The 16,093-nt window shown below is 37.3% G+C and overlaps 1 protein-coding gene across 1 annotated transcript; it reads left to right on the top strand.

Moving 5' to 3' along the window:
- The first annotated feature begins 13,081 nt into the window (after positions 1–13,081).
- LOC116167561 (cytochrome P450 4g15-like) lies at positions 13,082–15,567 on the top strand. The gene is made up of 7 exons (XM_031482953.1): positions 13,082–13,238; positions 13,354–13,577; positions 13,626–13,820; positions 13,867–14,049; positions 14,100–14,837; positions 14,890–15,075; positions 15,133–15,567. The coding sequence occupies exons 2-7, from the start codon at positions 13,364–13,366 to the stop codon at positions 15,300–15,302; spliced, it is 1,686 nt and encodes a 561-aa protein (XP_031338813.1). The 5' UTR covers positions 13,082–13,238; positions 13,354–13,363; the 3' UTR covers positions 15,303–15,567.
- The last annotated feature ends 526 nt before the right edge of the window (positions 15,568–16,093 follow it).

Genomic DNA, 16,093 nt, shown 5'->3' with positions numbered 1-16,093 from the left:
AACTAAAGAAATCTAAATGTGTTTTTAGGACTACGGGCATTGAATTTTTGGGATTTTTCATCAACGCAAAGGGAGTACGTCCTACGGTTGACAAAGTTCAAGATATTAAAAATGCGCCTATACCATCTTGCAAACGGGAATTACAATCATTTCTGGGATTGTTAAATTTCTATCACGGATTCCTAAAAAATAAAGCGAATGTTGCTGAATGCTTGCATCGACTTCTGGACAAGAACGTTCCGTGGAAGTGGACAAGAAGACACCAACAAGCATTTGAAAAGGTCAAGGAGTTGCTCTCGTCGGAACAATTGCTGGTTCACTATGACCCAAAGAAAACTTTAAGACTTTCGTGCGATGCTTCTCCTTGGGCAATTGGAGTAGTACTGAGTCATGTGGAAGAAGATGGTAGGGAAGCTCCCATCGCGTTTCATTCAAAAACATTAAACCAGACAGAGCGCAGGTACAGCCAATTGGACAAGGAAGCTCTGGCAATAATTGCGGGAGTTAAAAAGTTTCATAATTATTGCTATGGACGGAAATTTGACATCATTACGGACCACAAGCCGCTTCTAGGAATATTGAGCGAGAACATTCAGGTTCCACAGATGTCATCTCCGAGATTAGTGCGCTGGGCATTATTTCTTAGTAATTATAATTATTCGCTAATACATAGGCCAGGTAAAGACATAAGTCACGCGGATGCTCTGAGCCGCATACCATTGTCTACAGAAGTTGATCTCGGCGGTGTAGAACATATTGGCGAAGTACTCATGATGGAGAATATGCCCGAAATACCTTTAAACGACGAGAAAGTTGCAGAATTAACAGGAAGAGATCCAGTTCTTAGCAGGATCCGGGAGTTTATACAATTGGGCTGGCCGAATAAGTTGGAAGAGGGATTAGCGGAAGATGAAGTACGTCCTTTCAAGGTTAGAAAGAATGAGTTATCAATTTACAAGAATTGCATACTATGGGGTACGAGAGTAGTGATTCCGCCGAAAATCCAGGAACGAGTGCTGAGAGTTCTTCATGGGGCACACATAGGAGTAGTAAGAATGAAGGCACTGGCAAGATCCTATGTTTGGTGGCCGTCAATAGATCAAGCCATTGAAAGTGCTGTAAGACAATGCCAAGAGTGCCAATTACAAATGAAGATGCCTGCTAAAGCAGCTATACACCCATGGGAATGGAGTGAGATTCCTTGGAGTCGAATACATATAGACCACGCAGGACCATTTTGTGGACAACAATTTTTAATTATTGTTGACTCTTATAGTAAATGGTTAGAGGTAAAAAGAGTTCCGTCTACATCATCTAAATGCACCATTCAAGCATTACGTGGAATTTTCGCAACTCATGGAATTCCAGAGGTAATTGTAAGTGACAATGGAAGTTCGTTTACGTCAGAAGAGTTCGAATGTTGGGCTAAGAAGAATGGAATCCGACATACTCGAGTTTCACCATACCACCCAGCGTCAAATGGCCAAGCGGAAAGAATGGTACAAGAAACCAAAAGAACTTTAAAGAAACTGAGTACGGGAGATTGGGAAGTAAAAATCGCTCGATTTTTGATAACCCAACATATTACGCCTACAACCACAACAGGAGCATCACCGTCTGAATTAATGTTCAAAAGAAAAATACGCACTTGTCTTGACCTGCTTCGGCCTAGTTTTACAAAAAAAAGTGCGAGAAACGCAGGAGAAGATGATGGAAGCTGGATCTAAAAGTACCAGAGTGTTTGAACAGTCAGCATCTGTGATGGCCCGAAAATTCGGTGGAGGGGAAGGTTCAAGATGTAATCCAACAGAATATATTTCGTTACGTTCAATTGCAGTACAAATTTGATTAGTCACCAACTGCAATAAGGTTGCACTGCTGAAGCCTCAACGGAATCCAGATTGAGTGTCGGAAGTATGTTATTTAAGCAAATATACTGCTTTATCTGGGAAGCCATTATGTTTTCTAAAATTTTAGAAAGTGCGGGAAGAATTCTTATATAGGCCTCAATTCTTTAAGTTCAGTAGGATTCGGTGTTTTTGGTAAAGGTAACACTAATGCAGTTTTCCATATTTCAGGAAATTAGTATATTAAGATACAAGTGTATAATCAAGTCTTTAAAGCACGCGCAACGAGTTTAAAGGCACGACGCAAAGCGGAGTGCCTTTAACGTTGCAAGTGCTTTAAAGACCAATTATACACGTGTATCTTATAGTATTTTTTATTATACCTGCAGTATAATTTAAAAATAGGAAATACAATGAAGTCATATTGACGTTATACTCGAATACATGTCTAATTAAGTGGGCTGGGTGTTCGTAATTTCACGATTGCCATGGAAATGTCACTTGACGTTTGCTTATAAAAATCATCGTCTTTGTGAATTAACCGATTTCCGTTGAAAAAGATAATAGGTACACCGTCCATTAAATCGATTGTTGTAAAATCTAAACAAACGTTGGTAGGTGTAAAATCCAACTCCAGTAAAGCCTATTATAAAGAATATGAAAAGTTGTTCCCATGGATGAATAGGAAGTTACTTACGATTACAGTCTTAAATGCATCCATAATGCTGGCATATTTGAAGGAAATGTCAAAGGTATTTAAATCTTCTATATTTTGGTGCATTCATTCAAAACTTTAAAGCAATGCTGCGATTAAAAAGTGGAACAGATTTGGAAGCATACCCTAAATTACGCGCCTTTGTGAAAGCTTCAACCAAAGGATAGGTACAAAAGCCAAAGAAATGTTCTGCATTTACAGAAAGCGACCTAAGAGGATTTTTTATTTCATCCAGATGACAGTTTCAAAAGTCATACTTGAAGTATCGTTACTTAGCAACTTTAAAGCACGTGTGTTTTAAAGGCCCTTTTTCGCACGCATTTGAGTGTTTAAAACGGAGATTGTGATTCAGGTATAATAAAAACACTATTTTCCAAACAAAATTGTAAATATGTGTTAAATACGATATAATTACAGGGCAACATAAACGTATAATTGAGATGCTTATATTGTCGATTCCTACAGCATTAGATCCGATAGATTGTATTATTTTTTCCACTACTTCTTCCGTGACAGTTTGAAACTCAAATTGTGTAGTATTGCTATCAAATGAGTTATTAAGATAATGGCTCGTGACAATGTCTTGTGCGCTAGTTCGCTCAACTTTACTACTATTGATAACATATTTGTTTATTTTATTAACATCCTGCAAATCACTGGGTAAACCCGACGAATTTTGTTTATTGTAAATGTTTAATAGGGAATATGCATGTGGTTTAAATTTACTTGATTCTTTCTCCCGCGAATATTTATTGTCCTAACATTATACTTAAACCATTAGTTTCTTATTTAGTTTGTTTTTAATTGCTAAAAATGTTAATTCAAAAGTGCAAAATAAGAGAACGAAATTCAAATTTGCGAAACGCTTCACTATTGGATGAATGAAAGTGACGTCAAATGCCACGCGATCGCATTTATTGTCAATATAAAATATTCATAAGTACTTAGTCCAGTCATTTTTTTATTCAATGGTTCAGTCAAATTACAGTTTGGGCAGATTGGGCTGGGTGTTGTCATTTCACTCAAAGAAATCAAGAAAAGATCCGCTGAATCCGAAAATCATAGTCCCTCTAGCCGAAAACTCCCGGATTATGTATAAACAAAAACGAAGAAAAAATGGCAAAATGTCGTTTCTTTTCGCATTTGACTTCAATTATCTCGTTAACTATTGCTTTAAGGGAAAAAATGAAGAGAAATGAATTGAATTTTCTATAAGATACAGGTGGTACTAAACGTTCATTTTCAAATGTTATTGTTTTTTTATGGAAAAATATAAAAAAGCAATCCCGAAGATTTTATTAATTGGTTATTACTAAGTAAATTCACCCGATCTTTTTGAAAATCCGTATTTGGCCACTTCTTTTGATAACAAACAATATGTCAAACCCGATCACCGTAGATTTTATAGTTATTGCATAATTAAATAAACAGATTTACAAAACGATACTTGGTCTTTTAAACTGGATGACTACCAGAGCGTTCTAAATTTGTTACAGATGGTGGAATCCTAAGACAACCATTTCCAAAAATTGTCCCAATGATTCTTGCAAATTGATGGACTGTGGACTTTTTTTAGTTAACTAACAAATGGCCCGAAATATAAGAAGGAAGGTAACTCTTAGCGCTCTGATTAATAAAAATTATTCATTTTGGTAAAATAGAAGCATAAAAAAGCTCACGCTTTAAAGAATCGTTTGATGCGACCCGATTTGGAAAATCATTTTTGGTTGTGTCGAAAACAAGTCCGAAGTCAAAAGCTGATTTCTCGTGAACTCGGATTTGGACGTATTTTTTTTAATGTAGGTCATTCCGAGAGCTTTCCATTCGCCTACTATAGATTTACATTTCTTGTGGTATTTTGGAAATTATTCCATTTGTTAACTAAGAATTCTTCGGATTTTGAAAAAAAATTGCACAGTCCGTCGATTTGCAAGAATCAATGACACAATTGTTGAAAAAGATTGTTTTAGGGTTCACTAACTGTAAAAAAATTGAAAACGCTCTGGGAGTCGTCCTCTTGGAACTGTAAAAAACACTTTATCGGGGATATTTCTAATAGTGTTTTTGCACTTTGGTACAAGACAATACCTATAAAATGGTTTTCTAGCTTTTTCCATGGTCTGAACTGAATAGCTATTACAACTGAAAATCTGTATAAATAATACTGGTCGTGGCTTGTGACGTCATCCAAAGCCCGCTGAAAATGCGGCGGCGGCGGCGTTCAAACCCATCGAATAAAGTCAACGTTTTAAATGTTACTTTACAAGTTAAATTGAATTCTTCTCACAATGTTTACACTTGCTACTATGTTAGAACGATGTAAAAAAGCGATTAAAAAATAAAAAAAATTACATGCATATTCCCTATTGTTTTAAAACCTGCCAAGTAGTTTGTTTACCATTCTGTTTTAATTTACATTCTATAAATGCTTTTTTCTCCCGTTTAACTGCGTTATTTACAATATTTCGCAGCATTTTGTAATTATTAAAGTCGGTGGCCGCTTTAGTTTTTTTAAATCTAACTAATGCCTTTTCTCTCAAGCATATCATTTCCCGTATTGTAATTTGAATAAGTTATCAACCTTCTCCTGAAACGAATGATTATTTCAATTTACATATTACCTATATACCTAACGTCGCACCGTAGTGTTGAATTAAGTTCAATGAGTATTAATAACCCATTGTCATTATGCTGGCAGTTATTCTTCCTATTGTTCACGAAACATGCGTACACGAATATTATATTTAACTTTGGACTTGAAGCTTTGAATATAAATTTTATATTCGAAGCTTGAAGGTAGTTCACTGCATGGATACCTACCAATACACCCGGTTTCCCTTAAACACTACTGCTACCTATTCATGTGCCTACCAATAGACCTGTACAGGGTGTTTCAAAAAAAAGATCCGATGTTTTATCCACGTGTAAGTATATGGTACTCATGAAAAGAAGCCAAAAGTCTTAATAAACATAGGTCCGCAAATTAAATGTTTCAGAGATAGAGTTGATTGTGAGTCTTAATTTAAATATTTTTGTTTTCGTACATTTGATTCGCGGAGTTGAATTGTCTGTGTGGAAGTGGAAGGAGAGGGCACGTAGAGCATCATCTTCTTTAAGTATTTTTTGCACTCCTTCGTTCTAAATCGCGTTTTCCCAATAAAACACGAACGTCGGGAACGTCAATTTTACAATTGACTATCTACTTTCGCGCACTAGTGCCTAAAAATTCAACGAAATTATCTATTTAGTGCGCATCATAAACTAAAAAGTAGTATGATGGAAGGGTAAAAAAGAAAATATAAATACACTTTACATCATTCCCTGTAGTACACGGGCAAAAATAAGCTTAAACCAGAAGTTTTGAACAATAAATTGACATTTTAAATTTCTACTTTATCGGCATAGAGGACTTGATTTTTTCAAAAGAATTATAATGTCGCAAAAATCTTGCGAAAAGGATTTGAATTTATATAAATTCGATTTAACTAATCCGTGCAAAAAATAGAATACATGTTACGTGCGTGAACAGTATTTGCATGATTCGCGCGACATGCGTCGCTCGTGCGCGTTGCGCACTCGCGCCGCCAAATTCGCGCTCATCTTCAAAATAACTGTTCCCGCACTAATAATGTAAATAACTATTACGTATTAAGAAACTTAACGAAAGACAATACAAAATCAACTATATCTCTTCAACAAAAATCGTAATTTTTGAAAACGTTAAGTTAGCCCCCTCTCCACTTTTGAAAAATGTTTTAATGGCTAAACCGTAATGGCGCTAAATGGAGTGCATAACCAAATGTATCAGGTGACCTAGTTACAAGCGACAAAATAAGTACTGGGGGGGGGGGGGGTGCTACGTTCACTTGGCCCCTCGCAAACGTTTTTTCGGATTTCTAAAAAAGGATAATGGCGCAAGTATTATCGGTGGCGCATATGAGTGCATAACGAGCGCATTTATTTAAAAATAATACCACTATCAAATCTCTCAGTAGGGGGGGAAAAGTTAACGGATCCTTCAGCATTTGAAACTCAATAGGATACTAGACAGAGGGCGTAACGATCGTTCTCCACATATGCATATCCGGGATGAGGTAGATAAAGCGGGTTATTGTAATTAAAATAAGAGCAAGGATAGCGAGTTGAATAGGTCTATCGTTATCGAATGTTGAATGAAAAACGCTTATAATAGCACGGAGTAGGTATTTATACCATTTATCGTAGTAAAATAAAGCGCCTATGGGGTCGAGAGATAAAAACGGAGAACCAACAAATATTAGTACACATACAGAGAGAATGTAAATTCGTTACGTCACTGTACGCGGTTGGTACCACATCTGCGATGGTCGTTTTCCAACAGCGCGTTGTGCATTTTTCAAGACGTGGCTCTTGTTCACCGTTTCTGTATATATAACTTATATCACGATCACGGTGGCTGATTGTGTTTCACCCGGTATGTCGAGGTCGCTATAGCCCTCTGTTGCCGTGTTGCTGGAGACGTTCGGGGGTTGTGTTTCAATTTTTAAAACTTTGATGGTGCGTTTTTGAGGCCGAATGGCATTACCCTGAATTTGTCTCGGTATTCCATCGTGACTCGTGTTCTCGTCTGGGGGCTGTCGTATTGATCCATAACGAGTTTATTCTTTTCCACTACAGTTGGAAATGGGAATATGATTTCCACCACGTGGCTGCGGCCTTTCGTAGCTGTTTCTCGTCCACCTCCTTCCAGATTGTCGAAAAATGTTTTTTTTTCAAGCTTGGTGGTGGTGGTACTTAGGGTCTGCAGAGCCTGAACCATATGATTGATAGCCGCCGTTGGTTCCATTTTAGTGATGTCTGTCGGTGTGGGCGCCTGTTCCGGTTGTCATTCTGGGATGGCGGCTGGTATTTCGCGTTTCTGGCATGGTGTTGATAGTGGCGGGTTCTCGATGCACGTTGTAGGCGAAGTGTCTCGACTCATTTTAGTGACTTCAAGTAAAAGCGGCGATTTTATATCCGGTCCGTGCAGAGCATAGCTGTTGGAGGATCAACTTTTTCGAATTGAAAGCCGTGACCAGAACGCATCTCCTGGTGCACAAACAATAAGCTATTTATGAAAGATTGTTCTATCGTGTTGTAATTAATTTTCTTTTAGTACCTGATGGTATTCGTTGTACAGGGTGAATAAAAGGTAAGGAACATTGATGCTAGAGTCGTCACTATTGGTTATATAAAAAAAATGTCAACAAAAGTTGAACGATTAAATATTTCCCACAATCTGACTTTTTTTCTGACGTCGTTCAATCGGCGAAATTTAGCGCTGGAAACAGCTATCATAAGCGCTGAACTGCTGAGTACGGTTGAACGCGCCCATAATTTCAGAAAGTTATGTCATCGCAAAAAATTTTAAACGGCAACCTATATTGTTTTCGGGGATATTAGATATTATCTTGTTTATCTTAAAGAAAAGCAAATTATTTGATTAAATACAATATTTAATAGCTTTAATTTACTCAAAGGTGTTCAAACTGCCATTACCCGCCAGACACTGAGGTATTCTATTGGAAAACCCCTGTACTACATTCTGAAACGTGTCAGCTGGTATTTCTTTTTTTTTCGAATAAGAGTATTCAGTTCTTCTTTTGGGGATGGCTCCACAAGAAAAAATCCAACGGATTTAGATGCGGATTTTAGTATTGGAAATGCTTATGTTTTGTGTATGGGTATGAAGTTACCAGTTTCGTCAAGCAGAAAAGAAGACAGTGGTGTAGCGTCAAGTGTTGCTTGTACCGTACTCGGCCGCAATCGGTAGATTAAAGAAACGTTGCGGATACTGTCGATACGGTACTTACTTAGTAGTGCGCAATTGTTTTTTTTTTTTTTTTTTATTTATTGGGCGTGTTTAACTGCTTTGGTCATTACGCCTTTAAATTGGTATTATTTTACATTTTACATAGTGCTACATAAATGGAGTTACAGAGGGTTAATTAAATTATTCTATGGAGGTTTGACATTTTTAGGAAGTTTACTAAATTATACACCTTTTCTTCACAGTCCTGTAGGATATCCTTTAGAGTACCTTGTATCCCTGATCTTTCACGATAGTCCTTATAGACGTTACATGATGTTAAAATATGTTCAATCGAGATTGGGACATTGCAAGTTTGACAAATTGGCCGCTCTTCTCTCCTCAACAGATAGCCGTGGGTGAGGGCCGTGTGACCAGTTCTTATCCTAGTAAGGAGGATTTCCAATCTACGGTGTTGTTGGTTTGACGTTTTCCATTCCAATGCTGACTCCTTCACTTGTCGAAGTTTGTTGCTAGTCAGTGACAACCACCTTAGTCTTGTCTCTTCCCAGAGAAGTTGTTGGGCGAAGTAACACAAATCTTCCTTTGATGATACATTGTATCGAAAACCTTGTTCATGTGCACGGTTCGCTGCTCTATCCACTAACTCATTACCTTTAATTCCTATGTGTGATGGGACCCACATTAGAGATATTTTAGCGTTCTTAGATTTTATTAGGTGTACTAACGAATTTTGGATTGAGGTGATCAGAGATGTTTTATTGTTGATGTTATCTATGGCTTTCAGTATGCTTATTGAGTCTGACAGGATTAGATATTTTTGCATTGTGTCTAGATTTTCGGCGATGTGGTTAATTGCAAGTTTTATGGCAATGGCTTCTGCAGAAAAAATCGAGCTCATTCGGGGAAGTTTATATTCATAGGTTTGTTGATCGATGTAATACGCACATGATGTTGAGTTATCCTTTTTGGATCCGTCGGTGTAAATTGTCAAATAATTTCTGTATTTGTGGCACATTTGTTCCCGGAATAGTTGAACGTGTTCACTGTTTAGAACACTGTTTTTTTTATTATTGTTTAATGTAAAGTCTACAATAATTAGTTTTTCTTGCCAAGGAGGAGGGTTTTGAGTGGAAAGCGGAATAATTTGTTCTAGGAGATAGGTAGGAAACTTCAATGTTGACATTATGCAATTTGCTGTTAAATGGACAGGATATGGAAGATTTTCTTTATTTGAGTAGAGTTTGTCATAAAATTTTGAAGTAGTTTTTGAGAATATTATTTCTTTTCTACGTTCATAACTTTTTATGAGGAATTTTATAACCAATGTTTTCCTGCGTTCTTCAAGATTTAGGATTCCAGCATCATTGTGAAGGCTTATTATAGGTGTGGTGCGAAACGCACCTGTGATAATACGCAACGCATTATTTTGGATCACATTAATAGTTTTTAGAACGTTTGGTGTTGCTGAGTTATACAGGGTGTTACACGACCGTTCGAAAAAAAAAATCGGGTTGTAGAGGGCATCAAAACAAGCACTTTTTCCAAATAAACCGAGGGTCCAACGTGTTTCGTTTGGGAGCCACCCCCCAAAGAGTGTTGAAATCTGCATTTCTTCTTTAATTTTTTTCTCAGCAACCATAAGAGTTACAAAGTCGGGTGGCATGTCTTTGAATAGGTTTTTGGGTATGCTCTTTCCGATTTTGCAATTTTTTTTTCAAAATTCCTACCCCTAAAGGGCGCACCCCTAAACTAGGGTGCAAAAAAAAATTCTGATTTCGACGAAATTTGGTATCTGGGGTTTTTTAACATGAAAATCACGAATCTGAAATTAGTTTTTGAAAATTCGAAAAAAAAAGTTCCACTGCAATTCTTGGCGGGACAACGAAAATAGAGATAATTCCACGAAATTTGTTGTGTACATACTAAACGAGTTAAGGAACAAAACTGTCGAACAGTTTTTTAAAATAACTTTTCAAACAAAAGTTATACTCATTTGAATGTTGGTCCTTCGGGTCGCGAAGTGTCCCAAGCCTACTAGTAAGCCATAATTTCGCATGTGTTGGTTGACAATGTCGCAAAAACAAAAGATTAACGGTTTGAGTCGATATTTTGTTATTTGGAATTAATTCGGTCATTAAATGATTAAAAAATTCGATGTATCGATTAAAACACCTACCAAGGTATCTTAAAGCGCTGATCGATTATTTATTATCTAAATAAGGTAGGGGAAAAAGTCAAATCACTTTCCGTATGATACTTTTTCACTATGATCAAAAATTTTCATAACTTAGGTTGAAAAATAACTTCCAAAAGAACAAAAAAAAGATAATAAACAATCGATCAGCGCTTTAAGATACCTTGGTAGGTGTTTTAATCGATACATCGAATTTTTTAATCATTTAATGACCGAATTAATTCCAAATAACAAAATATCGACTCAAACCGTTAATCTTTTGTTTTTGCGACATTGTCAACCAACACATGCGAAATTATGGCTTACTAGTAGGCTTGGGACACTTCGCGACCCGAAGGACCAACATTCAAATGAGTATAACTTTTGTTTGAAAAGTTATTTTAAAAAACTGTTCGACAGTTTTGTTCCTTAACTCGTTTAGTATGTACACAACAAATTTCGTGGAATTATCTCTATTTTCGTTGTCCCGCCAAGAATTGCAGTGGAACTTTTTTTTTCGAATTTTCAAAAACTAATTTCAGATTCGTGATTTTCATGTTAAAAAACCCCCAGATACCAAATTTCGTCGAAATCAGAATTTTTTTTTGCACCCTAGTTTAGGGGTGCGCCCTTTAGGGGTAGGAATTTTGAAAAAAAAATTGCAAAATCGGAAAGAGCATACCCAAAAACCTATTCAAAGACATGCCACCCGACTTTGTAACTCTTATGGTTGCTGAGAAAAAAATTAAAGAAGAAATGCAGATTTCAACACTCTTTGGGGGGTGGCTCCCAAACGAAACACGTTGGACCCTCGGTTTATTTGGAAAAAGTGCTTGTTTTGATGCCCTCTACAACCCGATTTTTTTTTTCGAACGGTCGTGTAACACCCTGTATATTATGGATCCGTAATCTAGTCGACTTCTGATGATTGCATTATATAAATATGTCAGCATAGAGCGATTTGGTCCTTTGTTGCTGTTGTTTATAACTTTCAGGATGTTCATGTTCTTCATGCATTTCTCTTTCAGGTTATGCAAGTGTAGCTTCCATGTCAATTTATCGTCAAACAATAGTCCTAAAAATTTGTGTGATTTCACCTGAGCAATTGGGGTATCTCCAATTTTAATGCAATTGTTTTGTTAATTTCAAATTTAAAATTCTAGCACATTTCTCGTGATAGTAGTACAAACATATTACAACGCTTATTATTCAGAAAGGTTACGCGAGCGAGTGGAGCAGGTGATAGCGAGTGAATAAGGGTTTTTTGTGTTTTACATATGACGTTGTCCGGTTATTATTTCCAATGTCTCCGATGGTTGCATGGATTGCGAAATCTGTGAATTTTTTTACATGGACGTAAAAAGAAAACAAAGCATTATCTAACATTGCCAAAAAAATATACGTTGTCATTTAAAATTTTTTTCGATGACATCACATCACATCTGAAACTATTACCTTACACTATGCTATTACGTAAAAAAAATTGAAAACTGTGAGATTGTGGCAAATATTTAATATATTAGTTGGGGGTGGCTCCCAAACGAAACACGTTGGACCCTCAATTTATTTGGAAAAAGTGCTTGTCTTGATCCCCTCTATCACTTAATTTTTTTTTAGATACGGTCATGTAATACCCTGTATAAATAATTGTTTGCGTACCAATGGTAAATTGCTTCTCTCCTAGAAATGGATATGTCGTATTGCCTTATTATCTGCATTAAATGGCACCTGCCATTACAGGATTGTACCTACTTGTAGAGGTTTCTGCAACCCGGGTCCCTTGTGAGAGTAACGGCATGACCTCCTATCCATCTCAACCGGTTTCAACAGTATGCATAAGGTGTCACCTGACAATTTGACAAACACTCCAATTGGTAAAGATATAGGGTGTATATGTACATACATAAAACAATCAGAGCGGCATCGCCTTGCGGAACTGCGCTCAAATTTTGTACTTGACCTCCTGGGTCAACTTATAAGCAAGGTAAAACGTAAAAGTCCATAAACAAAACATCATTTTTGTATGTCATTTCATGAATTATCTACTACATAATACAAGTCAAGTGAAACGGGTACAACTTTGCGCAAATATAGCGATGATTACTGTCATGGTCGCCCGCTTTGCTTGCAATTAACCTAAACAATACAAAATAAGAGCACGAAACGATTAATCATGAAAGTTTGTGGAATTTTTTGTGAACTTGACTCAAAAAATTAATTTTGTGTTTAAAAATATATGTATTGTATGTACACCATCTTTACTGCATGCAAAGATCATGTGATGCCATTGGCAAAATGTGAAAGGTAATAAACAACCCTGTTTCATAAGAACTTCAAAGTAACGCTGGCAATGGTACAAAAAAAAGGTAGAGCTTTACGTCGAAAGATAATTAATTAGATATCAATTGAGAATTAAAAAAGAGTAGGTACAGATGAAAGTACAACGTACCAATGGACAGTTGCAGTAACTACGTGCGTTCAATTAGATTTTTTCTTCTTCAATAAATTATTTACTATTATCTCATACGTCAATGTTACCGTAAACTAGTTTATCAAGACTGTTGAGGTTGTAAAAAATTATTCTTACGTATTTACAAGGTCTCCCTATTTATACTACTCCACTTTGCTGCGGGACCTAATTGTAATATATTTGCAGAAGAGTAAGTACAAATCGGTGTGAAACAGTGACATTTTGGATTACAACTTTATACGGTAACGTTCACCTACTCCGATTTCTTTATTGTTCGCATCAATGTTAAAGTACCTTTTTTTGGTCCTTTTTGAAAATGTACTCTTAATCTGGAACAATCAATATTCATTTTTACAGAAAATTAACCATGCTGGAATTAAGCGGAAAGCAAAGACTTACATCGAACACCGATATTTCGGCAACAAACATTTTCTACTTCCTTTTAATACCGGCGATAATTCTATGGTACGTCTACTGGCGCCTTTCCAGGCGACATATGATTAAATTGGCCAGCAAAATTCCCGGTCCCAAAGGTTACCCGGTAATAGGCAACCTCTTGGACTTCGCCGGATCATCTTGCGGTAAATCTGAGATGCCACCGATGCGTCGTTTCATCTAAATACTTTCAGACATTTTCAAAGCTGTATACGCCTATTCATTCAAATTTGATATCGCTCGCACCTGGATCGGACCCAAACTTCTAGTTTTCTTAACGGATCCAAGGGACGTCGAAGTAATTTTAAGCAGTCACGTTCACATAGATAAGGCGAGTGAATATCGATTCTTCCGACCCTGGCTGGGAAATGGCCTTTTGATAAGCACAGGTAGCTTGAGTTCCTTAAACCGGCTCTACTGACGTATTTGAGGTAGGTTCCGTTTGGAAGAGTCACAGGAAGTTAATCGCCCCGACTTTTCATCTGAACGTCCTGAAGGGGTTCATAGATCTTTTCAATGCGAACAGTAGGGCAACGGTGGAGAAGCTGCGTAAAGAGTACGGTAAGACCTTTGATTGCCACGATTACATGTCGGAAGCTACCGTCGAAATTCTGCTCGGTAAGTTGGAACTATTGCAATTAAATGCTTTATAGTATCCAATCCGTTAGAGACCGCAATGGGAGTCTCCAAAAATACGCAGGATCAAAGCGGATACGATTACGCAATGGCCGTTATGAAAATGTGTGACATTCTGCACCTAAGACACACGAAACTTTGGTTACGACCGGATTGGTTATTCAACTTAAGCAAATACGGAAAAATTCAAGAAACGTTACTAAACACCATACATAGCTTGACCAGGAAGGTGCTAAAAAGTAAAAAAGAAGCGTTTGTTAACGGCGTTCGCGGATCCATAGCTGAAGTACCTCAAGAAGCTATCACCAGCGAGAGTGTCGAACCAGAATCCAAGAAACCTGAACAGCATCAGGAGGGGGGTGTAATATTTGGACAGTCTGTGGGTATTAAGGATGATTTGGACGTCGATGATAATGACGTGGGGGAAAAGAAGAGGATGGCCTTTCTGGATTTAATGCTCGAAGCATCGCGTAACGGATTCATAATAACGGACGAGGAAATAAAGCAGCAAGTTGACACAATAATGTTCGAAGGCCACGACACGACAGCTGCAGCAAGTAGCTTCTTCCTATGCCTAATGGGTACTCATCCAGAGATACAGGCACGAGTACATAAAGAAATGGACACGATCTTTGGAAACTCCGATCGGCCGGCGACCTTTGCGGATACGTTGGAAATGAAATATCTCGAAAGGTGTTTGCTTGAAGCACTCCGATTATACCCACCCGTGCCAATTATCGCTCGCAAACTTAATCAAGACGTCAAATTAGGTATAATTACTGCCAATAGCTAAATTATTTCAAATTAAAATCACACTTGTAGTTTCTGGTGATTACACACTACCTGCCGGATGTACACTTGTTATCGGTACATTTAAGGTACATCGCCGTGCAGATATCTACCCAAATCCGGACGTGTATGATCCCGATAACTTCCTACCGGAACGTTCGGCTAATAGGCATTACTACTCATTTATTCCATTTAGTGCAGGACCGCGTAGTTGCGTAGGTAAGTTAAATATCGCGATTCGCAGGTCTCAATAACTGGACACCTATACTATTTTAGGACGTAAATACGCGATGCTAAAACTTAAGGTCCTGCTATCGACAATTATGAGAAACTTTGTCGTTAAATCAGATATACCAGAATCTGAATTCAAATTGCAGGCAGACATCATTTTAAAAAGAGGAGATGGGTTTAAAGTCAGACTGGAACCGAGAAAAACCAAACAGTGATAGGAAAATTAGGCACCGTTGGAGATCATCAGTGGAGTCAAGCACCGTAGAATCAAAACTGTGTTGATTGTAGTTGGTGCTAGTGTCAATCATGCTGTTTGTTGTGTATTTTCTTGACCTAATAGTTTTTTTTTTATGTTGAAGGTAAATCGTGTTTGGTACCATTGTATAATAATTACATTGTAAAACGGATGACCTGCAACGGGAGATTTATGGTTTTTACATTATGTCGTGTTGTTATGAGGATAATAAACTATTTATTGGTTTCATGTTTTAAAACTAAGCTAGATTTAAAAGATTCCAAGAGGCAACAATGTATATTCAAATGGCTTCTAGTCCTAATATGACGATTCTTGAATAAGTGCAGTTTAAGACCACATGAACAAAACCGGGGAGCAACCATGGTTGGGCTCTTTGCAAGACGCGGTATGCCATTTTCCCTCCTTCAAATTAGGCACTATCCGTTAGAGTTAAAGGACCACATGGGTATGTGCCTAATTTTAATTTGATTTTGGTAGCCGAAGCACCTTTAAAGGTGATTCCTTCCAATTTAGGTTTGAAGTCAAATTTCAGTAGGGTTGAGCCATTGAATAAGCACCTATTCAATGGTTGAGCAGTATTTTGAAATTAGGTTTCGTAAAATTGGAAAGGAAGTATCATTTTTTGGCGAGTTTCTTTAAATATTTTCGGGCTGAATTACGACCGCGTAATTTTTCATAACGACCGCTTTAGGCCAATGGTAATATCGAGTAGGTTTACAATTAGATCAGAATGTATGACATGGCGCTAGC

The sequence above is a fragment of the Photinus pyralis genome, unplaced genomic scaffold (assembly GCF_008802855.1).
Source record: "Photinus pyralis isolate 1611_PpyrPB1 unplaced genomic scaffold, Ppyr1.3 Ppyr1.4_LG4, whole genome shotgun sequence".
NCBI classification, from domain to species: Eukaryota; Metazoa; Arthropoda; class Insecta; order Coleoptera; family Lampyridae; genus Photinus; species Photinus pyralis.
Note: the sequence above shows the minus strand (reverse complement) of the source record. Positions and strands in the feature narration are given on the sequence as shown.

What these genes read in the sequence shown, in the direction of transcription:
- LOC116167561 (XM_031482953.1), top strand. Translation starts at nt 13,364, where the DNA reads ATGCTGGAATTAAGCGGAAAGCAAAGACTTACATCGAACACCGATATT. An exon ending in TGGCCTTTTGATAAGCACAG is followed by an intron (nt 13,821 to 13,866) that starts GTAGCTTGAGTT and finishes TATTTGAGGTAG; the next exon opens with GTTCCGTTTGGAAGAGTCAC. An exon ending in AGGACCGCGTAGTTGCGTAG is followed by an intron (nt 15,076 to 15,132) that starts GTAAGTTAAATA and finishes ATACTATTTTAG; the next exon opens with GACGTAAATACGCGATGCTA.